Source organism: Pristis pectinata, chromosome 3 (genome assembly GCF_009764475.1).
Source record: "Pristis pectinata isolate sPriPec2 chromosome 3, sPriPec2.1.pri, whole genome shotgun sequence".
NCBI lineage: Eukaryota > Metazoa > Chordata > Chondrichthyes > Rhinopristiformes > Pristidae > Pristis > Pristis pectinata.
The window spans coordinates 52295241-52321534 of record NC_067407.1 but is presented as its reverse complement, the minus strand read 5'-3'; the positions used below and the strand labels follow the sequence as shown (position 1 = coordinate 52321534).

Here is a 26294-nt window from a genome sequence, read left to right as displayed (position 1 = left end):
TACCGGCACATATCACCTCAGACAGGGGAGCTCAATTCACCTCCGGCCTGTGGCCTGCCATCGCCGACTTGTGGGCTTCCCAGATCCGCCTCACCACCGCCTATCATCCGCAATCCAATGGGCTGGTGGAGAGATTCCATCGACACCTGAAGTCAGCACTCATGGCCCGCCTTAAGGGGCCCAATGGGTGGATGAACTCCCCTGGGTCCTGCTGGGAATACGTACCGCGCCAAAAGAGGACCTGCATGCCTCGTCCGCGGAGGTGATCTACAGAACGCCCTTAGTCGTCCCGCAACAGTTCCTAACAGTCCCTCGGGGGCCAGAGGAAGAACCTGCTGCGACGCTCGACTGGCTGCGCGAGCGGCTTGGAAACCTGGCCCCGATACCCACCTCACGACACGGATAGGCCCCGACATGTACACCAACATCCCTCCGAGACTGTAAGTTTGTCTTTGTCAGGAGGGGTGCGCACCAAACACTGCTGCAGCTGCTGTACGAAGGGCCATTCCGGGTCATCAAGAACAATGGATCAACATTCGTGCTGGACATTGGGGGGGGGGGGGGGGTGGCGAGGAGGTTTTTACAATTGACCAGCTGAAGCCGGTTCACTTAGACTTGGACCAACCCCTAGTGGTCCAACGAGCACGACACAGGGGCAGGCCACCCAAGTCATAGTTTATTTACTTCTGATTTTCGTGATGGTATCGCCGGTTCTGGGGGGGGTGCAGTTATGTGGTGACTCACCTTACCGGCACCGAACCGGCTCCCGACATCGCGAGCGTTGTCGGAGGCCCCGACCCAAGATGGTGCGGGGCCCTCCTTCTTCTCCATCGTTGGGCTAGGAAAGCCCGCGCGCAGGAAGGTCAGGTGACCCGCGCATGACGTCAGCGCGGGAACTGTAGCGCGGGAAGATATCGGGTATTAAAGGCGCACCGTGCCCGTTGTTCATTCGACTTCTGACTTCAAACAATCGACTCTGTGTCTTCATTTCATAGTGTGTAGCTAGCCGCCACAGCCCATTATTTTCACTTACATTTCTTACATTTCAAAACATGTAGCAAGAAAATTGCTCTAAATGCATGATATATATTCACAATTTTAAGTGCATATAGTTTACTAAGCTGTGCTAATGGCTTGTTTAATAAAAAATTGGCTTCATAAAGCAAAGAATTTTTTGTTACTTTGTGGAGAGCCTGCTTCAGAAATAGCTGAACATTTTGTCAGTTCCAGAGACTTCCTTTTATTTTGGTCGAGAAAATTGCAAGAAATCCCAAGGAGTAACTAAGTAATGACAGCAGATGGCAATAGTTTCACTGTTGGTTGCTACCACAAAATCCAAGACAGCATTTTAATTCCTTTATGCTGGGTGTGAGGAAAGATTATACACCAGTAGGACAAAACATGAGCATTGCTCCTTCAAGAGATTCATTCCCAACTGGCAAGAACATACTAACCTTTACTGTTCATTCTGAATAATAAACATGGAACACCTCCTGAGGGTAGCTAAAAAATCCAATAAAAATACGTCTTCCATTACCAGCTGAAACAAATGGAGTTTGTTGAGAAATGATGGGTTCAGCACTGACAGGAAACAGCGACTGGAACTGAGTGCAGTGTACACAATGGACCAGAAACTAGAAAATTACTGAACTTGAGGCAGAAGTCCCATTTTTTGTAATTATTTTCCAGACTTTGCCAGCCAAGTATATCAGGAGCACAATGTGGAGGAAATCAGAACCCAAGTAAGCTGATCCAATGGGATCAATTAATTACTTTTGAGTCATATATGGGTTACTGCGACCATGAAACTTGCCTTCTTTTATCAAACTAAAGCATGCACAAATACAAAATAGTACAATTAGGAAGGATGATGTATCAGCATTTCTTGGTGAGTTATTAAATAGAAGCAATAGCAGAGGTCAGAGAATTTCAACTTCAAATGGCAAAATAGGTCAGCGTATTTATTTTTCACGTCAATGCCAGAGGGATCTGAAATTGTTTACACTTCTTATATGATAACAAATTACATTTTAGATAATTAATTTGATTAAAAACTAATCAACATTGATTATTAATTAATTCTCAGGTTGCGGAGGACACTGATGTGGCCTGCACCTGTTGCCTTTCTCTTGAAATGGGAGGTGTGGAGCAACACCTTGAACCAATGGCACCTGGTGTGATACAACTGCTGGGTTACTTCAGCAAGCAATGATAATAGTGTGGAACACACTCAGAAATGCAGACCAAACTGAGTAAGGTTGTGACAGGAATCTTTCTCAAGATGGAGCGTATTCTGCCTGGAGGTCTGTGACCAGTAGTGTTCCACAGGGATCCGTTCTGGGACCCCTGATCTTTGTGATTTTTATAAATGACTTGGATGAGGATGTGGAAGGGTGAGTTAGTAAGTTTGCTGATGACACGAAGGTTGGTGGTGTTGTGGAGAGTGTAGAAGGTTGCTGTAGATTACAACAGGATATTGATGGAATGCAGACCTGGGTTGAGAAGTGACAGCTGGAGTTCAACCCAGAAAAGTGTGCAGTGATACACTTTGGGAGATCAAATTTGAGGATAGAATACAAGGTTAATGGCAGGACTCTCAGCAGTTTGGAGGAACAGAGGGATCTTGGGAGTCCACATCCATAGATCCCTCAAGGTTGCCTCGCAGGTTGATAGGGTTGTTAAGAAGGCGTATGGTGTGTTGGCCTTCATTAGTCAGGGTATTGAATTCAAGAGCTGCAAGGTAATGTTGCAGCTCTATAGAACTTTGGTTAGTCCACACCTGGAGTATTGTTTTCAGTTCTGGTTGCCTTATTATAGGAAGGATTTGGAAGCTTTAGAGAGGGTACAGAGGAGATTTACCAGGATGCTGCCTGGATTGGAGAGCATATTTTATGAGGATAGGTCGAGCAAGCCAGGGCTTTTCACTTTGGGGAGAAGGACGATGAGAGGTGATTTGATAGAGGTGTACAGGATGATAAGAGGCATAGATCGAGTGGACAATCAGAGACTTTTTCCCAGAGCGAAAATGGCTAACATGAGGGGGCATAATTTTAAGATGATTAGAGGAAAATATAAATGTCAGAGGTAATTTTTTTTTTACACAGAGGGTGGTGGGTGTGTGGAACGCACTGCCGGCAGAGGTTGTGGGGGCAGATACATTAGGGACATTTAAGAGACTCTTAGATAGCCACATGAATGACAGAGAAATGAAGGGCTATGTGGGAGGAAAGGGTTAGGTAGATATTAGAGCAGGATAAAATGTCAGCACAACGTCGTGGGCTGAAGGGCCTGTACTGTGCCGTAATATTCTATGTTCAAGGACATTCTAAAACTAACTTGCTTTTGACGGCAGACCTGATGCTGCATGGACATTTTTCCTGACGCAATCACCTTATTTCATGATTTTTCATGATGAATTTGAATTATGAGACACTCTGTCAGGAATTTGAACTCCGAGTCATAGAGAAATACAGCATGGAAACAGGTCTTTTGTCCCACAAGAACATGAGGACAATCAAGTACCCTTTCTTTACATTCATCTTACCCTAACACATTTTATTCTCCTCACATTCCCATCAACTGCCCCCAGATTCTATCACTCACCTACACACTAGGGGCAACTTACAGTGTCTAATTAACCTACCAACTCAGATGCCTTGGGAGTGTGGGAGGAAACTGGAGCACACAGATGAAACGGCAGTACCCGGAGATGGAGAGCACATGCAAACTCCACACAGACAGCACCAGAGGTCTGGACTGAACCCAGTCACTGGAACTGTGAGGTAGCAGGTCTACTAACTGTGCTGCACACTCACGCACATTACTCTAGGTTTTTAGATTAGCATTCCTGGGACATAACCACAACAATACTATACTCACTATACTCATTCTTAGCTATTTTTATTGACAGATGATCCCCACGTTATTGGGAGGGGGGGGGGGGGTGGATTGCATTCCTAGAAAATGGTCTGTATCGTGAATTTCTGTAACATGAAGCTACTTTAGCTGTGCTTGCATCAGGAAAGGAAAAAAAAGATTTTATTTACTTTTTTTCACCCCAAAGTTAATTCTGTAGCAGTGATTTTTATTCTGTATCTCAAAATTTTAGGTCATGAATTGTGAATTCTGTAAGGGTGAATTTCCATTACCTGAACGGGCATAACATACTTCAGTGTTTTTTTATTTAATTTCAAAAATAAACTTTATTCATGATAAAAACTATATACAAAGGAAGAAACAGTGCAAAACTTTTACATTATGGTCACTACATTCAGTAGTGCAAACTTTCTAAAACAAAACAAAACATAGTACCATGCTACTCGTGTGGCCCCCTGGGGTGATACACCCTTTCATTGTTTGAGGGGCTTCCCTACCCAACTCAACCCCTCCATGTCCAGTAATGACCCTGGACTGAGGTCCTTCCCCATAGAGCCTTTGCATTGGCTGCATCAGTGCATCCCTCAGCATGTACTCCTGCAGCCTGAAATGTGCCAGTCAGCAGCATTTTGCTGTGCTGGAAGACCAGCAAGTTTCAGGCAGACCAAAGGGCACCTTTCACCGAGTTGATGACCTCCCAGTAGCACGATGTCTCAGTGAGAGCCCCTGGGAATAGCCCATAGATTAGAGACTCCTCTGTTAGCCTTCTTCACACCCTCTTTGGAAATCTACAGTCTACAAAGAGGTTGGTGACCATCTCTTCCTCACCACAGCCATCCCGAAGGCAGCATGCGTTGGGGATATGTCATCTCTACAGGAATGATCTGACTATGAGGACCTCTTTCATCACCAGCCAAGCGAGATCTTGGTGCTTGTTGGTCAGATGCCAGATGGTTTGGACAGTCTGCTCAGGGAACCACCACACCATATCCATAGAGTCCCTATCCCGCAGTGTCTGCAGGATGTTCCGCACTACCTGATGGACTTGTGGTCAAAGGTGTTTGCTTGGAAGAACTCTTTCACAAAGGACAGGTAGTGCAGCAACATCCAGCTGACCGTGACATTGCTGGATAATGGGGCCAGGCCTCTCTTCCGCAACACCAGGGACAGATAGAACCTCAGCCCATAGTGACACGTGGTGCCCACGTACTTTGGATCTACACACTGCCTGATACAGCCACACATGAAGGTGGTCATCAGGATGAGGGCAACATTGGGTGCACTTTTACCCCCATTCTTTGGGACTTGTGCATCGTGACCCATCAGACTCGCTCCATCTTGGGCCTCCAGATAAACTGGAAAACATCCCGGGTGATTGCCAAGACAGAGGAATAGGGAACAGGCCATATCTGTGCCAAGTACAGCAGCCCTAAGAGCATATCACACCTGATGACCAAATTCTTCCCAGTTATTGACAAAGAGCAGTTTCCACAGGCCCAATTTTTGTTTGACCTTGCCAATCCTCTCCAGCCAATTTTTGTTATATGCCTCAGTCCTTCCAAACCAGATCCCTAGCACCTTCAGGAAATCATGGGTGATGGCTTTGGACAGGATCTTATAATCCACATTCAACAGTGAAATGGGTCTCCAATTCTTGATGTTCTCCCTCTCCCCCTACTGCTTGTTGAGGGTAATGATGCCCTTCCTCATGGAGTCTGAAATGTTGCCAGCCAAAAGCATACTAAACAATGGGGATAAAAGTTGCCCTTTTGAAGGGATAGAAAATATCATCTCACGATTATTTAATTGCCTTTGTTATTTCCTCATACATATTTATATTATGGTTGTTTCCTTTAAAATTCTAACTTGTCCAGGAAATGAGAGCCATGGTGAAAACTGGAATTCTTGATGGAAAAGAGGAATAAGTCATTCAGAAAGGTATGACTAAACTGGCCAATTCAGTGTAGGAGGAGTATAAGGATGATTAATTATGCAGTTCAGTCACATGATACTGCACCAGCTAACAGACTCTTGAGAGTATTCAGCCTAAATCCAGTTAAGTGCACGAAGTATTCGCTTATTATGTTCCGAAAATACATATTCTGCTGTTTGACTTAAGATGATGTTCAAATTTGGTATAAAACAAAAGAATCACACACATTAAATTAAGACGTTACTAATCAGTAAGCAGAATAATGAACATCAAGCTAGATATACTTTGGGCATGGGGAAGGTGTCATTGATGGGGCATTGTAACTTTACAGTACATTACTTGAGCTGTTTTATTGTAAATATTCTTGACAATTTTTCAGCAATCTCTAAGTAAACAACTGAATCTGTACATAATAATTTTACCTCCATGGTTCATGGTAGTAGTTTATTTTTTCTCTTGTTTTATTTGTTGTTCCTTACTTGTCACAATTAATACTTATCTGTCAAAGTGGAATGGAGCTAGTAACTTATCAACTGACAAACCATCAATGATCCATAACTTATGGAATCATACCATTTGGAATAAATAAAATATTAAAATAGGCCACATCGAAGACAAAATATCTGCCCAGTAGCTGCTAAAAATGCTTATTTTACAAAATATACACAGCACTGAAGGTTACAGGTATCATTTTCAAACATACTACATACACTGGACTGCTTACCTGTATCGGCAACACTACAAGGGCAACGCAGATCATGATGACCACTAACAACTTGGAAGGCCATACTTTGGGTGTGACATCGCCAAACCCCACAGTAGAGAAAGTGACAATGCAGAAGTAAAGGGAGTCAAACAGTGTCAGGTTATTCCCTGCTCTTTCCAAATGCTGTATTCCACAGATGCTAAAAAAAAGAATATTAAGAAGTTAAAAACATTAAAGAATCTTACAAACCTATACAAGCTAAAAGAACAGGAGGATATTTTTCCATTCTGTATTCCTAAATTTGTTCAAAAATCACTTTTTTTAAAAAATCTGTTTCATCATTTAAACTACTTTACTGTTACTTTCCCAGGAACTGTGCAATTAGGTTTTTATTAAATATATTTTTCTTGTGATTATGTATTTTCCAATACAAGACTCATTTCATTTACTGTAACATCTAGGAAACAATTCTGCTCAGCAAAACATGTTCTGCACTGAATGTATCCTGTGTGTTATTCTATTCTAACTTTACAACTGAAAATAAGTAAAAGCAAACATTTTTCCCCAGTTGGATGAAAAATCATTCTGCAAGTCTTTGGATTGAAATGACATTATGAGAGAATGTTATTAGCTAACTCTTGACTGTACTTCCCAAACAAACAACAAAGGGATAAAAGGTTGAAGTCTAGGAGAGATATGTGTTTTATTTCTCAGAAACATACCTGCTTTTGGTTGATTAAAGAGTGCCAATGTTTATGATCATTAAAAATTATCCTGGATGTTGCCCAGCAATCTGAAGTATAATGCAAAATGGCAGCACCTAGGTTCTGGCAGAAAACCTTATTTTTGAAGTTTCGTGTGGGCCTGATGGGGAGAAGATTTGGCAATACAAAATTAGGCTTCCTTGAGGAACAATGACCAACATTGTTTTGAATATTACAACATTATTTAACTTCATGACCTAATCTTAAGTTGCCATTAAAATAGGAAACCAACTCTGATTCAAATGAGGATTGTGGAAAGGAATCCTATAGGGCATGATTGAAAATGATGTACACAGTGAACCTGTACCCCTCAGGCTGCCTACCCAACACATGAAAATCAGAGGCTAAAACAGAAAGTGCTGGAAACCTTCAGCACATTAGACAGTATTGGAAAGTGAAGCAGGGTTAACATTTCAATATTAACAGAGCAAAACAGTAACTCTATCTTTTCCTACAGATACTGCCTGACCTGATGAGTGTTTCCAGCATTCTCTGATTTTACTTCAGATTTCCAGCATCTGAAGTTCTTTGATTTTCACCAAAAACTATTGGCTATACCAATGCCATTATGTTCCTGTGTGTGCAGATATGTTCTTTCTCCCATATTCCCTACTTTGTGAGGAAGGATTTATATTTGCAACCTTTAGTCTATTTGTCTAGTTTCTCTACAACTGATGCCAGACCTGCTTAGAGCTCCACCGCTTCCTGTTCTTGTTACACATCATAGCACGGCTACGCAGTTCTTCAAGCAAAGAATTAAAGCAAAGTTGTACCACCTCCAAGTGAGAATGGTGGTGAATGGTCAGGGAAGTAACGCAAAGAGGAGGCTCTATGATTGTCCCCAATCTTAACAAAGGTAGAACCAAACAGGTAAATGGGGGGAAAAGAAATGAGACTGAATTGCTTGTAAGTTATAGAACACTACAGCACAGTACAGGACCTTCGACCCACAATGTTGTGCGACATTTTATCCTACTCTAAAGGCTATCTAACCCTTCCCGCCCACATAGCCCCCTATTTTTCTATCAGTCATGTGTTGGAAAGATTGAAGGAAAGAATGTATAGTCTTCTTTCATGAGGTCCAACATCATAGGTACTGGTGTCTGGTTATTCCTGAAACATTAAGTAGATCAGTATATTGACACAAAACATCTTTTCCATCCCTCCAGTGAAACGCATTATGTTTGATCCAATCACATTTTCATGGTTTGAAGTATTTGTTGCAACATTCATCAATAAAAGCCTATGCCTCCAGTAAAAGCCACAGGATGAATTTCACATTGGTTGCCAAATGAGTACACTCAGCTGATCAAAAGTTGTGTTTAAGGTCATGAAGTTAAATAATGTTATATTAAAAAATATAATGAAGGCCCACTGGGCTTCAAGGATGCCTTATTTTGGATTGTTAAATCATTCCAAGGAAGATTAAACTTGAACTAAATCTTCTAAAGTGAATTTTCAATCTAAGCAGAGCATAATATATCCTTCCTGATCTCACAAAGCTGAACTATGAAGGTTCACAGGCAGAGATTCAGCTGATGTGCAGAAATGTTTCTCTCATTGCATTAACTTACCTTTTCATAAAGCAAAGTAAATGGCATACGATCCTTTGGTAGTAACAAATAGTTAATTATTTGCTTTTCCCATTGCATAATATTAACATTGCCTTAATCTAAACAGTTTAATTTGGATTGTAAAAATTAGACAATATTGGTTCAACCTTCAACCTTAAGCATCTGGTTTACCAAAACAGATTAGTTTCAGTAAATCATGATAAATGATTGCCAAGGCTTTGGCACAAATTTCTGTAGTGAAAGTTATTGAACTTTTCATTTGACAAAGCAGTCTCAACATAATTCACATTACTTAATATATTAATGAGAATGCTATGACTTATTTTATATTCCAATCAGAACAAGTACTAAATAATCTCGAAAGGAATCTGAAAAACATGCAATATTTCACTTTATAAAAAAGGATTTATTTAACTTTACACAAAAACATTAAAGCTAATTACATTTTTAAAAGTGCATATTTCGCTTCATTTGCAGCCCTGCAATAGCTTAGTGGATGCAAACATTACACCTTTATAGATCTTCTTGATCACATCAAACTTGAAAAGTTAATGTGGCCACTTTTCTAGAAAAGATTAAAATTCAGGAGAGTGGCCAAGATACTATGGTGATTAGTTCCATCAGATGTTGCTCTATCAGGATCAAAAACAGCACTCTGTCTCAGTTGAGAAAAGGTCACGGCTGAGTTGTTACTTTGCTCTTCCACTTCTGGAAACATACCCAAATACACAGACAATATCAGAATGGAACATAGAACAGTACAGCACAGGAACAGGCCCTTCAACCAGGATGCCAAATGAAACTAATTGGTATTGGTATTGGTTTATTATTGTCACTTGTACCGAGGTACAGTGAAAAACTTGTCTTGCATATCGATCGTACAGGTCAGTTCATTACACAGTGCAGTTACATTGAGTTAGTACGGAGCGCATTGATGTAATACAGGTAAAAACAATAACAGTACAGAGTAAAGTGTCACAGCTACAGAGAAAGTGCAGTGCAATAACATCTACCTGTACATGATCCAAATCCCTCCATGTTTGCATATCTGTCTAAATGCCTCTTAAACATGCTATCTTGTCTGCTTCCACCACTGCCACCCCTGACAGCACGTTCCAGGCACGTACCACTCACTTTAAACTTGCACCTTCTCATCTTAAAATCTAACTGGAAAATTTGGGACTATTGATTCAATACTTTCAAGAGGGTGCAGAGGAGGTTTACCAGAACGCTGTCTGGTTTGGAGGACATGTGCTATGAGGAGAGGTTGGACAAGCTGGGGCTGTTTTCTCTAGAGCGGCAGAGGCCGAGGGGAGATTTGATAGAGGTTTATAAAATTATGTGAGGCACAGGTAGAGTAGACAGCTGGTATCTTTTTCCCAGAATTGAAGTATTTCAGGTGAGAGGGGGAAAGTACAAAGGAGATGTGCGAGGCAAGTTCTGTTTTACATTGAGAATAAGTGGGGGCCTGGAGTAAACTGCCAGGGGTGCTGATAGAGGTAGGTAGTACAGGAGCATTTAAGAGATTCTCAGATAGGCACATGAATGTGCAGGTAAGGGAGGGATATGGTCAATGTGCAGGGAAAATGAATTAGATTAACTAGGAATCATTGATTTAATTAGTTCAGCACAACATCATGGGCTGAAGGGCCTGTCCTGTGCTGTACTAATCTATGTTCTATATCCTAATCCACTACACTCAACTTGATGTCAAAAGCAGCTCCTGGGGGATGGAGAGTGGCAGATAGAAGAACTGAAAAGCCAAGGCCTGTAATTTAAGTCTTAGTAATTTTGTTTCATTTAATTTTAATCAATTATTTTTTTTACTGAATCCAGGGTAGTAACAGTGGACATAATCTTTGCCCTTAAGGTGCTCCATGCATTAACTGACAACTGGATAAATAGAATTAAACTGTTCCTACCAGCAGATAGTTAAAAGGCCAGGGAGGACAGACTTAACATTTTGAGGATGGAAGGAAAAACATTTTCACGCCGATGGTAGATGCAGTCTGGAATTCACTGCAGAGAGCCTACTCTGGAATCAGAATCAAATCAGGGCTTTGAGGGATGTAAAGCAGAAAATGGTGGAAAAAGGCAGGAGGTCAGATGTCACTTGTGGAAAGAGAAACAGTTAATGTTCTAGATCCAGAACCCTTCATGAGAACTAAGAAAGAGAGAAACAGGTTGGTCTAGGTAGCAGAGACGGTGGGGGGGTGGGGGCGGTGACGGATGAAACAAAGTGAATTTTACTGACAGGGTGAAGTGACGTGGCAGTTAAAATCAAATTAAGCTTCTTTGTGCAATGTGTTGAAAAATCCACATAGGATGAATTGGAGAGGATGTGGCTTTGGAAGCAAGTCCTGGTCAACACCTTATCAAAGACTAGAAGGGGAAAAAAAAAGCAGAGAATGAACAAGCAAAAGGGCTTCCAAACAGCAGAGAAGAACAAAGTTGGCACTCCTGGTCCATTTTTCCAGCAGAGGATAGATGCAGGCTGGAATTCACTGCAGAGAGCCTAGTGGAATCGGATTCAAATCGGGGCTTTGAGGGACATTGTTATTATTTCAGATTTCCAGCACCCGCAGGTTTTTTTTAAAATTTTGATTTATTGTTGATACTCCTTCTTGAGCAAATGTTTCCGATTCCAACTCATTTTATCCAAGTTTCTCAACACATAACAAGGAAGTCTAATGTAATCATAGCTGCCCCATTATTTCATCCAATCTAAGTAATTCCCTTTGTTGTACCCATTGCCCTCCCCCACCTTTTCTGCTATCCAAGAATAACTTATTTCTCTCTTTCCTAGTTCAGCTCAAGGGCTCCAGAGCTGAAACATTGATGATCCTGCTTCACTTTGCGGGCAGAAGGCCAGAGAAACAAAGATTCACTGATGATGGGATTGAATACAAGAAGGAGATTATGCTTTAGTTATATAGGATATTGGTGAGATCACAGCTGGAGCACTCTGTATGGTATATCAATTCCTTTATTTAAGGAGAGATAATGTGTGGTGAAGGTTTACTACACCTAGAATGGTATCCTTGTTTTATGAGCAAAGGTTGGGCAAGCCATGCTTGCATCTGGTAGAGTTCAGGAGAGCAAGATGGAACTTGATTGAAACATACAAGATCCTCAGTGTCTTGACAGGCTGGATGTGCAGAGGATATTTCCTCTTATGAAAGCAGCAAGAACTAGGAGTCACTGTAAACAGTCACCCATTTTAGACACCGATGAGGTGAAATCTTTTACTCTCAGAGGATTACGAGTCTATGGAACACTCTTCCCCAAGGGATGTTAGAAGTAGTCATTAACTATTCTAAGAGCAAAGGTGGATATATAATTGATAAACAATGGTTACCACAGGTAGATTGGAATGTGAACTTGAAGTTACTTTCAGATCAGTCAAGGAGAGGAAGCTCATGGGGCTACTCCTGCTCCTAACTTGTATTTTTGTTTGTCTTAAGAGGAGAGATTAAGTATGCTGAGACCATTCTCTGTGAAGTCTAGAAGAATGAGAGACGATCACATTGAAATTAACAGAATTCCTAAGGGAATTATCAGGGTAAATGCAGTGATGACAGTTGCCCTGTTTGGGATGTCTAGAACCAAGGGTCACAGCCTTCAAAATAAGGACTGACCATTGAGCTGAGAAGACACTTCTCTGCCCAGAGTATAGTGGATCTTTGAAATTCTTTACCTAAAAGGGACGCATAGTCAAGATGGATAGATTTTTGGAGGTTAAAGAAATCAAGGAATATGGGATTAATGCAGGATGGTGGCATGGAGGTAAAACATCAGTCACGATCTTATTCAATAATTGTTCATGCAAGAGAGACCAAAGGTCCTACTATTGCCCCCACTATTCTTCTATTACTTCAGTTCATTTTCTTTTGAGAGAGAACTGGGTAGGTACTTGAGGGAAAATACCAACAATGGCCACTTTTGTACTAGAGACATACAACATGGAAACAGGTCCTTCAGCCCACGCCAGCCATCCAGTCCATCTTTACACTGATCCAATACTATTTTATTTGCCCAGCATTTTCATTAACTTCCCCAAGACTTGACCATCCTACCAACTTATCCATCTTTGGGACATGGGAGGAAACTCACACAGTCACAGGGACAACAAGAAAACTCCGCACAGACCGTGCCAGAGGTCAGGATCCAGCCCGGGTTGATGGAGCTGTGAGACAGCAGCTCTACTAGCTGCACCACCGTACTATTCTGTACCATAGCAACTCTATAAATCTATTATATGAATCTATATATGGGACGTACATGTAGTGTCAAAGAGGCTGAAATTCTGGCCCATACACAACGTTCATTTAAATTGTCATTATATTGCCAGTATAATGATTTATAATTACAGAACAATATTTTATGTAGTATCAACTTTGTTGTAGATTCCTTTCCTCCTGTTCTTTGTGGTATTTTGCTGGAACTCAAATGAGCTGGAACCTTAGTGGCAGAGGGAATCAGAACTGTGAATTTGTGTTCCATTATTATTGGATAAATCAGTGGGATTCCAAAGAGTTATCTCAGCATGCTATTTTAAATTATTTGACTGGAGAGCTTACAGCTTTGATTTTATGACAAACCTTCACTGTACTGTTTGTAGACGTGCAATATTTAGAGGTTTCACTCATACATTAGCAGTACCAAGCTGCCTAGCTGGATCCCAAAGTACAGACAATACAAGGCATTAGGGAGGGTACAAAAGTTTTCTTTGTCAAGGAGGCAATCACGTCAGTTTGATTTAGGCAGTGATCACAGACAGAAGGATGTACTTCAGGTCTATGTGGGGCTCCATAATGTAGTGATGATGGAACCTTTTTTTTTAACCAGGTAATTGGTGCTTGTCTGAACAAGAACAAAGACTGTTCGGAGGATGGACAATCTGACCATGGAATCAAGTGGATAAAAATCCATAGGAAATTGGCAGTCCTAAAGCATGGTGCTGTCAGGGGAATAGCTACTGTTCAATGTACCTCAACTGGAAATCCAAAAGACTGTGTTGCCTGTACCATGCCAGAATCACAGAAGTGAGAGAGGAACTTGAAGTGAGAAGATACAGTTGTCACATTCCCATAGCAATCAACAGCATTAACAGAATTAGTAATAAGGTTCTGCTGGGGGATGCTGAGAAGCTAGGGTCAAAATCAAACTCTATGAGTAATAACAGAATTGGTTATCTGAGTTACACACAGATTGATGTGGGGTAAACAAATCAAAATTTGAATGCTTGGTTCAAAGAGGAATGTGGGAACAGGATTTTGATTCATGGGGCATGGTCAGCAGTTCTGGGAAAAGAATTCTATTCTATTGGGGCAGGTTCCACTGAAAATGTTCTGTAACTGTATCTGGATTCACCAGGATACCAAGAGCTGTAATTAAGACTTTAAACAAACAAAATTGGGGGGGTTAAATTTGGGGAAAGTACAGAAATTTAAGAAGAAAACTCAAAGCCACAGAGCAAAAAACAGTTTGGATAGTGGAAAGCAAAATGTAACAGGAAAGGGATGGAATTCAGCGGTAATAGAATATCAGTTAATATGCCAGAATCAAGGAAGACGGTAAAAGTTAAAAGGATACAATATCTGAATGGCCAATACAACAGATTAATGGAGAAAAATGGGAAAGCAAAGACAAAACTGCATATGCTGGAAATCTAAAATAAAACTGAAAATGTTGGAAACATTCATCAGACCAGGCCGCATCTGTGGAGAGAGAAACTGTTAACATATTAGGTAGATGAAAGCTCAATGACCTGAAAAGTTCACAGGCATACAAGCAAGCATTTAGGAGACCAGTGGGATGGATTTGCCAGATGCTGTGGGGCTGCACCCATCTTCCGTCGTGTGGGAACTAGGTTCGCGGCCGCATTTCTAACTTATGTACCCTTTGGGTTACAAACAGTTCACAGGAACGGAACCCTGCTGTAACCTGGCGATGATCTGTACTTTGTTTCTCCTTCTACTAGTGCTGGTGAATATTCCCAGCAGTTTCTGTTATTCAGTTTTTATAGCACAGAGCAAGCAATACTCCCACTGGGACCACATCCTTATTATTAGAGATAATGAAAGTTTTATCGAACAAGCGTTGCAAAGGCATTACTTGGTATCCAAAATTGTGAAGTAAATATTCCAAGATACTTGATATTTCAAAAGTATGGACAAAATGGAAAAATGGGGTCAGAGTGGCTTTGGGGGATAAAGAATAATGCAATGGTCACAGTATGGAATGATATTGCCCATGCAGAATAATTAATTAAATCAATTTTGGTGGCGCTAACAGATAACAAGCAGTGGTATGAGCAGTTTAGCAACATTGCTACAATTTATTTTGGTCTTAAAAGGTTTAAAGGCAAGATTGTACCTTTACATCAACAAGCAACTAATTTACTCATCAAGCTGCATAATTAAAATCTTCTAACAGCTGACAATTTGATCTAGATTTTTAATATTAGACTATATGGCTTAATTTAGAAGTTTCAATGCTTACTCTGTGGTGGCAGATTAGTTTCAGTAAGTCATGACAAAATGGTTGCCAATGTTCCAATATGATCCGAGGAACATGCCATTAAATAAAGATTTTGTACAATGATTGAACAAACTCTCAACTTCTGTCAACTTGCATAATCTCAGCTAGAAGAGGACATTAGTTCTTTTTTATAATTATCATCAGACCCACTATTAAATGATGAATAATTGAAAACCCTACCATATTTCACTTTAAAAATGAGGATTGCAACTCCACACAGTCAATTTTATTGTCTAATTAATTTTAAAAACATTGGTACAAATTTGTTGTGCATGACTTCTATGTAACTCATAAAAAGTTTATACTTTCAAAGTTTTGCTTTATAATACAAAACTGAAGATTTAATGAAGCCACATTGTTAAATATTGACTTATTGTACTGAATATAAAACCATAGTGATCAAGTCCATTTGACCAAAAGCTACATTCTGTAATAGTGAAAAACCAGATATAGTTGAATGGTTAGTTTTCTTGGCCAACTCTAGAGACATTCCTCAGGACGTGCACACAATACTGGAAACCTAACCAGAAAATGTGGCGAGATGAATGAAAATATGAATATGGTTTCACCCCATGTACATTTGACCAGCTGGCAGACAACTGGTGCGGGAAGGTACTGGATGAGGGCAGGTCTGTAACTGAAAGTCAAAGAGTTTGGTTTCCTTTAATTATACTGTTCATCTGTACTGAATCCAGGGCAATATACCCAGCTTTTATTTTGTTTTATTATAAGGTACCCCTTATAATAAATGGGACATGCAGCACCTTTGTGCAATGTCAGTCAGGCTGTAATTCTGTTCCTTACAAGTATCATCACAGAGTGGGCATCCAGTGAAATAATAAGTAAATGGTCCTTACATTGCCAGCATGGTAATTTATAATTACATTGGATGATTAATGCACTACCAGCTTCATTTCTGTTTCTTTTCCTCCAGAGCCCCTGATATTTTCCTTCTGTTCTGCCTTGAACGTCTCTGCAGGAACACATAGACTGGAGCCTCAACGATACAGGGAATCACAACTGTAAACAGTTCTCCCACTATTCTTAAGTAAAACACCAGGAATTCAAAGTGAGCTACTAATATTTCCAAACAGCAACAATGGTTCAATTGTATACCATGGATGCATGATTTTGTGCTGAGGGCCAGATTGACAACATGAGTCACTCCTGAGGGCCATTTGCACAAACACACTCCAAGCTTATAATGTGGTTTATGCTGTTGTCATTCCAGCTGAACTCTTGGACTCTACTGGTAGACTGCTGGCTTTCTGCAGTTACAAAAGGAAATTTCTCTACTGAATCCTTGCTAGGTTAGGCCTGGTACAATTTCCGCAACTCCATTCATTTCAATGGTAATTTACATTTTTTTAAAAAATTAGCTCAGTTAACTGAAAATGCATTGACTTTCTAAGTTATGTAATTAATTTTTTCTGGTCTTGACAGCCAGCAAGCCTAGGGGCAGGACTAAAATGGCAATGTAATTCCATGGGCAGAACCACCAAGTTTACATTGCATGATACAATCTCAAAGGCTACTTTGTAAAAAATAATTTTTGTGCAATCAACAGCGAAATCATTTGAAAACTGCAGCAGAGGGTAAAATTCATTCATTAAGGAAAAACCTTCTCTGGCTGTCAATTCTCTAGGATTCAGAGTCTCTCTCACTTGTCACCCAGCTTCAGCCAATTTTTTCTGCTTTCAGTCCGACTCGATTGGACAGTCACAGAGTCCCATTGCCAGTGTACCTATATACAAAAGTAATTCGTCATGCTCCATTTCAATCTGTGGTACATTGCACGCAGCCTGTATGAACAATCTACCACTATAACTCAACTAGCAGTAAGACAGTGAGCACTAGAACCAGGGATCACAGATGAGGTAAGAGCCATGGAGTTGTAGAGGTAGGATGTGATGAGAAGAATTTCTTTTTTATCCTGGGACAGTGCATCTTTGGCACCAAGAGGCCTATGCAGACTTTGTTGCTGAGTATATTCAAGAGAGATCTATAGATAATTAAACATTAAGGGGATCAAATAAGGGGTTAGTGCAGGAAAATGGCACTCAGTAAAAAATCATACTGTATAGTGGAGCAGAAATGAGAGTGAATTGCTTTACTCCCATTACCATTTCTAATATACTTATGTCAGCAACTTGCTGCCAACTGAGACAAGGTTAATGAAACCATCCCACACCCAGGACCCAACCAATAGGCTCTATGTTGTGGCTTTATACAAACATAGACTCACGAATAATATATAATAACTTAACGAAAATCACCAAGACACCACCCACTTGTTTATTGATGTTAGAACCTGTCAGTAGATCTCCAAGGATTTGAGAATACCTTAGATTCATGGAGAATAAAAGGAAGTATTTCAAAGTAACTTCAATTCTTTGTTCACTAAATATCCTAAAGCTACAAAATAAAATAAGCTTTCATGCACTTAACAAGAACTTTGGTTCATTTTCCACAACTTGTGCTCAATTTGACTGTAGCTTATTTAATCTATTAGGATAACACTATGCATCCAAACATCTTACAACCTCTAGTAATCTGCATTGGAAAAAATCATAGGGTACAAACAACTTGTGCTTTACTGCTTACCTTCTAAGCTTTAAATTTCAGAACTAGTGCAGAAAGCATATCTAGAATTATGAATGCATGTTTAGCACAAGCAATCTAGGAGTGATTTCTAATTCCCTTTGATATAATTGGTTGAATCCAAAGAAGTTAGTGCTGCCCTGAGAGCATTACTTGAGCACAATCTGTGGTTGAAATGCTCACATGGAAAAAATTCACAGACCAAAATTTCTCAGCTACATTGAAATCACAGCAGCACTTCACTATAGTTCCTTTACACAATATAAATCAACTTTGGGGCGTCCCCGTTGTTAACACTGGAAACATGCAAGATCTACACTTTTCCATTGGTAGGATGTGTTTATCGTGAAAGATACATGGAGTTTCCAGTTCACTGTTCATAGTTTTGGAACAGAACTATATGGTATCATAGTCAAAAACATAAATATCACAGAGCCAACCAGTTATGACAATGTAAAGCTCAAATTAGTTCTGGCAAAGGATCATTGACCTGAAACATTAACTTAGTTATTCTTTATACAGATACTGCCTGGCCTGCTGAGTGTTTCCAGCATTTTCTGTTTTTATTTTATATTGGCTCGGACTTGATGCGTCTGCTGCAGTTTAGCACGTTCTGCAAACTAACTATGCAGAAAATACTGCTAAATGAAAACAGATCAACAATTTATTAAGAATATATTCAACAGCAAAGCACAATGTCTTATTTATTTCAAACATGAAAATCATGCGTAATACTAGAATTTGAAAGAAAATGATAAATTTCTCTTAATATATTATTCATTTATGCCTGTGGCTGAACATTGATTTTCATTTGATAAAGGACAAATCTATCACACAACTTCTAAGAAGAATATTCAAACTAAGTAAAGGATAATCAGGATTACTAAACACATATTTCTAGATCCTTTTAATTAACAAACTGATTATCCACACTTCACAAAGATGAATCTGATTGTTTCATTAATTCATTATTATAAGTTTTTAAATTTGTTTGTACATGTGTCACCTTTAACAAAAATTCATTTTACCACTTGAAGTATGGTTTTGAAAGTCTCTGTTCTCAACCATCTGTTGCTCATGGAAGTCCACATTACTAAGGAAGACTCCTCATTATGCAGTGCTTGCACACATTTCAATTATACAGTATCCAACTAGCACACAATAACTATGATGGGATTCCAAATATTTTTCAGATACAAGTTGGCTCATGTAATAAAATGTTTGAAGATAATTCAGAATATATCAATGGCCTCAAAAATTATTTAGGTCAACATACACTTTATCCAATAAACTTTTACAGGAATAATTTGTTCAATAAAAATTGTTTTACAATTACAATTTTTGTTGTTATTTAGTTCATTAACTGCATTTCAATCAATGGTCAGAATGCCATGAAGGATGCCAAGTTTTCTTTATAAATTATTTTTTGCATTGTTTGATTTACCTAACGAAAAACATGAGAACAGAAACCAAAATACTGCCATGTATATTAAAAATGATGTGTCTTTTTTCCTTTATTATCAGTTAAATATTTTCCATCCATTACCTTCAGGACAGATTAGATAAGTTTACAATAAAGATCATACCCCAACTTCAAAAACAAATAGATTTGACAGTGGCAGTGTAAATCCAAAGAAATGTAGTCCAAATAATGAAACTATTTACAAACCAAAAGTCACAAGTGAATAAAAAAAGGCATATAAGAGGACCACCTTTATCTTGCACTACAGAGAGGCATCCATGTCCATAAATGTTGTTGGGATGCAATATGCGAAGCTTTCATTCACTGACACCATCAGCTTGCTTTAAATTGCACTAACAGAACAGCAACAGTTCCTTTTATTTCAGATGGTGAAGGTAACTAGTAAAGACAAACCAGTAAAATTACATGTCCTACCATAACTGTGCCACTGGTCAAATAAGTTCTATCTGTTTATGCCACTAAGTGTTAACACGTCAGCCTTTCTGACTGTGCATCCAAAGCAGTTGAGATGCTTTATTTTCATCTGACCAATACTCTTCCACAATCAACATCATTAAATTACTGATTATTTGGCTGTTACAACAATGTCTGTGGAAGCTTGCTGTTCACAAACTAATTTTCCAACAGTATAACATTGACTACAGTTCAAAAGTACTTATTCATGCTGGAACACAAGATGCTGCAAGAGTAGTAGTGTCCAATACAACATGGGGACACTCCTCCCCACCAATGGTAGTATCTACAAGAGGCGCTGCCTCAAGAAGGCACCATTCATCATCAAAGATTCCCACCATCCAGGTCGTGCCATCTTTTCACAGCTACCATTGAGCAGGAGGTATAGAAACCTGAGTCCCACACCACCAGGTTCAAGAACGGCTACTTCCCTTCAACTATTCTGTTCTTGAACCAACTGGAAAAACCCTAATCACTACAGTTTAGCAACACTATTACTACGTTGATCACTTTACACTAAAATGGACTGTGTCTCTTTTTGTTCTAATTATGTTTTTTCTTGTAAAAAAAAATGTGCATTATTTATGTTTAATCTATGCTTTTATTGTGAATGCTGTTTATTTGATGCTATGTGCCTGTGATGCCGCTGCAAGTAAGTTTTTCATTGCACCGGTGCATACATGTACTTGTGCATATGACAATAAACTTGACTTTGACTGTAAAGCACTTTGGGTATCTTGAAGCATTGCTTTCTTTTTTCCTTGAACTGAAATGCCACTCAATCCTAATTCAACACCAATCACTGTCAAAGGTTGGAGGTGCAGTGAAAGATGTTGAAACCGCAGCATCAATAAATGACATTCCAAGAGAACAAACATTAGTAAGTGTACACCCATGTCCAACTTGTCCCCTTCATCCCACCCATGAAGGCTTCTCTGATTGGATGCCCATTGCACTGAGGTAATGAATCTTGCAATTAGGAAATTTGTGTGGCAGAAGAAGGGAGAAGTTTTGACTCCCATGCAATTGGTCACTCCAATAGTTGACCAGATGCCTGGTTGAAATGGACATGTGGCAGCACCTCATAAGCTCTGGGCCATCTGGAGATTGTAAGACCAACAATCAGGAACAGTAATCCCTTGACTGATGAACATTCAATCTACATATTTTCACTGTACTACCATTAACTTTACAGGGTACAACTGTATTTATTCTACTTTAACAAATAGTCCACGTCTCTCCGTGCATAGGTATATTACCAGCTTTTGGAATTTCAATTAGCAAAACATTTATTGGTATTGGTTTATTATTGTCACTTGTACCGAGGTACAGTGAAAAGCTTGTCTTACAAACCGATCGTACAGGTCAATTCATTACACAGTGCAGTTAAATTGAGTTAGTACAGAGTGCATTGATGTAGTACAGGTAAAAACAGTAACAGTACAGAGTAAAATGTCACCAGGAATAATTATAAATGAGAAGATGTGGCAGGAGATGGAGAAAGTTGATTGGTTTTGTAGACAAAGAATGGTAATGCTGCTGCTAGCTGAATGTAAAGAGATTTTATTCTTCTCCTAGAGAATTTCTGGGTTTACACCCCGATCACTAAGAAAGCAAAATACCACCGAGGTCCTTTGAGTGATTTGTCCTTTGAGCTACTTCACCTTGCAAATACTAAAGAGGTTACTGCTGAACTCATGGAAACACCTCACCATCTCAAGAAATTAGTGGAATTAATAATTACATTGAAATGGTATGCTGATGAAAGGTCAATTCAGTTTCTCTCTCCATAGATGCTGGCTGACACGTTGAATATTTGCCACATTTTCTGTTTTTTTTTAATTCAGATTTCTCGTGTCCATAGCATTCTTCTTGTGAATTAAAACAGCCATAAGGCAGAGGTAAAGTGATCCATATGTGGGAGAGAGGAATTAAAAATCCCCCTCTGATTTCACTTTGCGGACATTTGAAGCTAACCCAATTTGGAATACGTCATTTTAATATATATTTGAATTTGTATTAACAAAAAATAGAATTGCAAGTGGTTTCCTCACAGATTAACTAACTACAACTGGCTTTAAACTCTCTGGTGGAGGAATGGAAAGGCAGAGAAGGGTGTAGGAGTAGAAATTGTCTAAAGTAGAGACTGAGCCTCTAAAATTTTGTTGGCCAACTGTTGCCAATAACCTGCTCACCACTGCTCAGTTTGGTTTAGCCAAAGCAACATGGCTCCACCTAATCACAGCTTTGCTCTAAACAGAGGCAAAAATGATGAATTCCATGGTAATCTTGGCATCAGTTTAGCATTTGACCAATCATGGCATCAAGGACCCCCTGTAAAATACTTCTAGGGAAAATATTCCAGTTATGAGAGACTAAAGAAGCTTAACACCCTCAAGGATAAAGCAGCCCACTTAATTTGTACGAAACCTACTATGGTGCACCTTGACTCCAGTGTGTACCATCCATAAAATGCACTACAGTTCCTCATCTAGACTACTCCAGCAACAGATGAATGGTCCAAATCAGCAATTTTTCCTCAAAGCTGGCCACATTTAATTTGAGCCTGTGAGCTGCCAACCTGCAATGGGTACTCCAATCCAACTTCCTAGATTCAGGCCACAGCACTTTTGGGTGCAACTCCAAGAGGACTGCGGTGAAAGCAATGTGGAAGGTGGTGGTGGAGTGTGGGGGGAGACCGGCTCAGTGTCCAATATCCCAAAGTGCCAGTAGCCTCAATGCTACCCGCTCTTACCCCTTTGCCTACCCTCTTTTCCATTAAGGTCCTCCATAAAACAAAGTTTGACCAAGTTAATTGACCATGGATAGATCCCCGAGACTGGATGGGATATACCCCAAGTTACTATGGGGGGGTGAGAGAAGAGATTGCTGGGGTGTTGGCAATGATATTTGCATCCCCCTTGGCCACAGAAGTGATATCAGAGGATTGGAGGGTGGCAAATGTTCCCTTGTTCAAGAAAGGTAATGGGATAATCCTGGGAATTATAGACCAGTGTCTTACATCAGTGATGGGCAAGCTACTAGAGGAGATTCTTAGGGACAGGATTTATGAGCATTTGGAGAAGCATAGTCTTATTAGGTATAGTCAGCATGACTTTGTGAGGGGCAGGTCATGCCTCGCGAGCCTAATTGAGCATTTTCGAGGAAGTGACAAAACAAATTGATGAAGGTAGAGCAATGGATGTGGTGCATATGGACTTTATTCAGGCATTTGACAAGGTTCCCCATGGTTGGCTCATCCAGAAAGTCATGAAGCATGAGATTCATGGAGACTTGGCTGTGTGGATTCGGAATTGGCTTGCCCACAGAAGGCAGAGGGTGGTAGTAGATGGAGCGTATTCTGCCTGGAGGTCAGTGACCAGTGGTGTTCCACAGGGATCTGTTCTGGGACCCCTGCTCTTTGTGATTTTTATAAATGACTTGGATAAGGAAGTGGAGGGATGGGTTGGCAAGTTTGCAGATGACATGAAGGTTGGAGGTGTTGTGGATTGTGTAGATGGTTATTGTAGGTTACAACAGGATTTAGACAGGATGCAAAGTTGGGTGGAGAAGTGGCAGAAGGAGTTCAATCCGGACAAGTATGAAGTGATACAATTTGGAAGATCGAACTTGAAGGCGGAGTACAAGGTTAATGGAAGGATTCTTAGCAATGTGGAGAAACAGAGGAATCTTGGGGTCCAAGTCCAAATATCCCTCTAAGTTGCCGCGCAAGTTGATGGAGTAATTAAGAAGGCATGTGGCGTGCTGGCCTTCATTAGTCGAGGGATTGAGTTCAAAAGCTGTGAGCTAATGTTGCAGCTCAATAGAATTCCAGTTAGACCACACTTAGAGTACTGCATTCAGTTCTGGTCACCTCATTATAGGAAGGATGTGGAAGCTTTAGAGAGGGTGCAGAGGAGATTTACCAGGATGTTGCCTGGATTAGAGAACATGTTTATGAGGAAAGGTTGAGTGAGCTGGGGCTTTTATCTTTGGAGCGACGCAGGATGAGAGGTGACTTGGTGGAGATGTATAAGATCATAAGAGGCATAGATGGAGTGGACAGCCAATACCTTTTCCCCAGCATGGCAATGGCCAATACCAGAGGACACCAGTTTAAGGTCAGAAGAGGAAAGTTTGGGGGGCTATCAGAGGTAGGTTTTCTTTTACACAGAGAGTGGTGGGTGCCTAGAACGCACTGCCGGGGGTGGTGGTGGTAGAGGCCGATACAAAAGGGAAATTTAAAAGTCTCTTAGGTAGGCACATGGATGTAAGAAAAATGGAGGATTATGGGCTGTGTAGGAGGGAAGGGTTAGATTGATCATAGAGTAGGTTTATATAGGTCACCATAACATCATGGGCCAAAGGCCCCATACTGTGCTGTACTGTTCTATGTTAATGGTCACAGTTTCAATGTTGGGCTCCAAGTGAACAATCCTGCACTCCCTGGCCCATAAAATTAAATGAAAGTCCACTGATAGTAAATTTGGCAAGAGACTGTACAGTGGAAAGCTACCATTTTTGAAGGTAACTGTCACAGTTAGATTGCCAACTCTAGTTGAATGTGTTTTTGGAGGTTATTTGAATGACTTCCCAGTACCAATACATTTCAGATCCCAGCGTCCATAGTGTTTTTTTTTGCAAAAAGGAAAGAGGTCTTTTTGTTTCTCCACTAACCCCAATCTTCTTATAACTAAATAGCTGTTGAAGAAAATCAGAAGGAAAAAAACTCAAAATGTTTTTCCTCCAATGTTGACAGACCAGAGTCCCAGCAATTAATATTTATTTCCTGAAGAGTCCAGATCAATTGTTGAGCATTAGCCCCTGTGTACTGCATCACATTAATGTTCATATATTCATATCAAGATTTTTCTCTCTGCTGGTTCTAGTGTCCATGACTGGAACAGAACAAAGGTATGCAAAATACTAATTAAACTTACAGATGAAATCAGGAACTGTACTGTATAACTGAAAGCTATTTTTTTAAGCCGTCCAGGCATAGCATTTTCTATTGATAAGCTCAACTCTGAAAAGTCAACATGGCATACATAACTTTACTTGGAAAAATACTCAATTTATCTGCAAACTCTTGCAATGTTAACAATCAACTCAGCAAGAAAATAAGTAAATAAGAAAATGAAGTCTTTAACTTCATAGAGGAACAATCAGTACAAAACATGCAGATATTATGAATACAGTGGTACAGTGCAGTCAGCCGTAGTTAGGGTTCAAGGAGAGCATACAAAGTGAGGTTTACCACCACTATTTGTATCACTTAGGCTCTCCTCCTCTTCACCCAATCGCAAACCTTCACTTCTGTTCTCTCCACCCCCTCCCCTTGCTCTGCAACTTGAAACTCATATCATTTATAACTCTGCCTAGTTCTGATGAAAGCTGCTGATCTGATATGCAAACTCTGTTCTTCTCTCTCCAAGATGCTGTCTGACCTGATGTGTAATTCCAGCATTTTCAGTCCTTACTTCAGATTTCCAGCACCTGTAGTATTTTGCTTTTGGATTACTGTTTCTCTAATTGCTCTGCCTACTTGTTTATTAATAATGGGAGAAGTTCTGAAGCTGAAAGGAAAAGATGAGTCACCGGATTCTTTCAATCTGACTTGACTACCCTGAACATTCAGAGTCTGTTGTGATAAATTAACTACTTATTGAGGAATGTGCAAGGTACTATTTTCATCAACATTACAAAGCTTCTAAAAAGGAACCATAAGAAAGTGAAGTACTCTTGTCTGCATTAGAATATGTATTGGTTTGTTTGTTGTTGATCTTAAAAGACTTAATGCTGCTTTCTACTGGGTTTTATTTTTTAAAAATGTCCAATTATGTATTATGTTCTCACTTTTAAAAGCCTCTCCTGATAGCTTTCTGTTTACAGTTATATTCTATTCAAAATTTGTCAAGCTGAGGGAAATCAATGCATGTGGGTAGGAATTGGTTCTGTACATATTGCAAATAATTAACGAAATTAAGCTTCTCATTCAACATCAAACACCCTTCGTGATTGATATTCTGAGACTGTGGTTTAAATGGCAGTTCATGTCTGAGGTGAAAGTAGGCATCAGGCTCTGCGAAGGTCAGTGATTCTGACGGACAGCTCTGCAGCTAAGAGCCTCCAATTATGTCCACATAGAAAGCCACATGGGCTTAGGTCAACAACCCATCTGTAGCCAGCAGAAAGCGATTTAAAGAAATGAATTTTATTCTGAGGACTAACAGAATGTCGATTTGTTTTTACAAGAATAGTAATAACTTCAGCCACCATAAACACACAGAAGGAAACAGTCACAGCCTTTGCATGAGCAATAGTGTGACGTGGTAAAGTTTACACCTCCACTTTGAATTGC

At 39.9% G+C, this 26294-nt stretch overlaps 1 protein-coding gene across 1 annotated transcript in view; it reads right to left on the bottom strand.

Annotated features, from left to right (window-relative positions):
* LOC127568103 (potassium channel subfamily T member 2) overlaps positions 1–26294 on the bottom strand; it is a 546938-nt gene that overhangs the window by 302113 nt on the left and 218531 nt on the right. The window contains exon 10 of the mRNA XM_052011419.1: positions 6534–6714. Coding sequence (XP_051867379.1) covers positions 6534–6714 — 181 coding nt within the window. The remainder of the gene's footprint in view (positions 1–6533; positions 6715–26294) is intronic.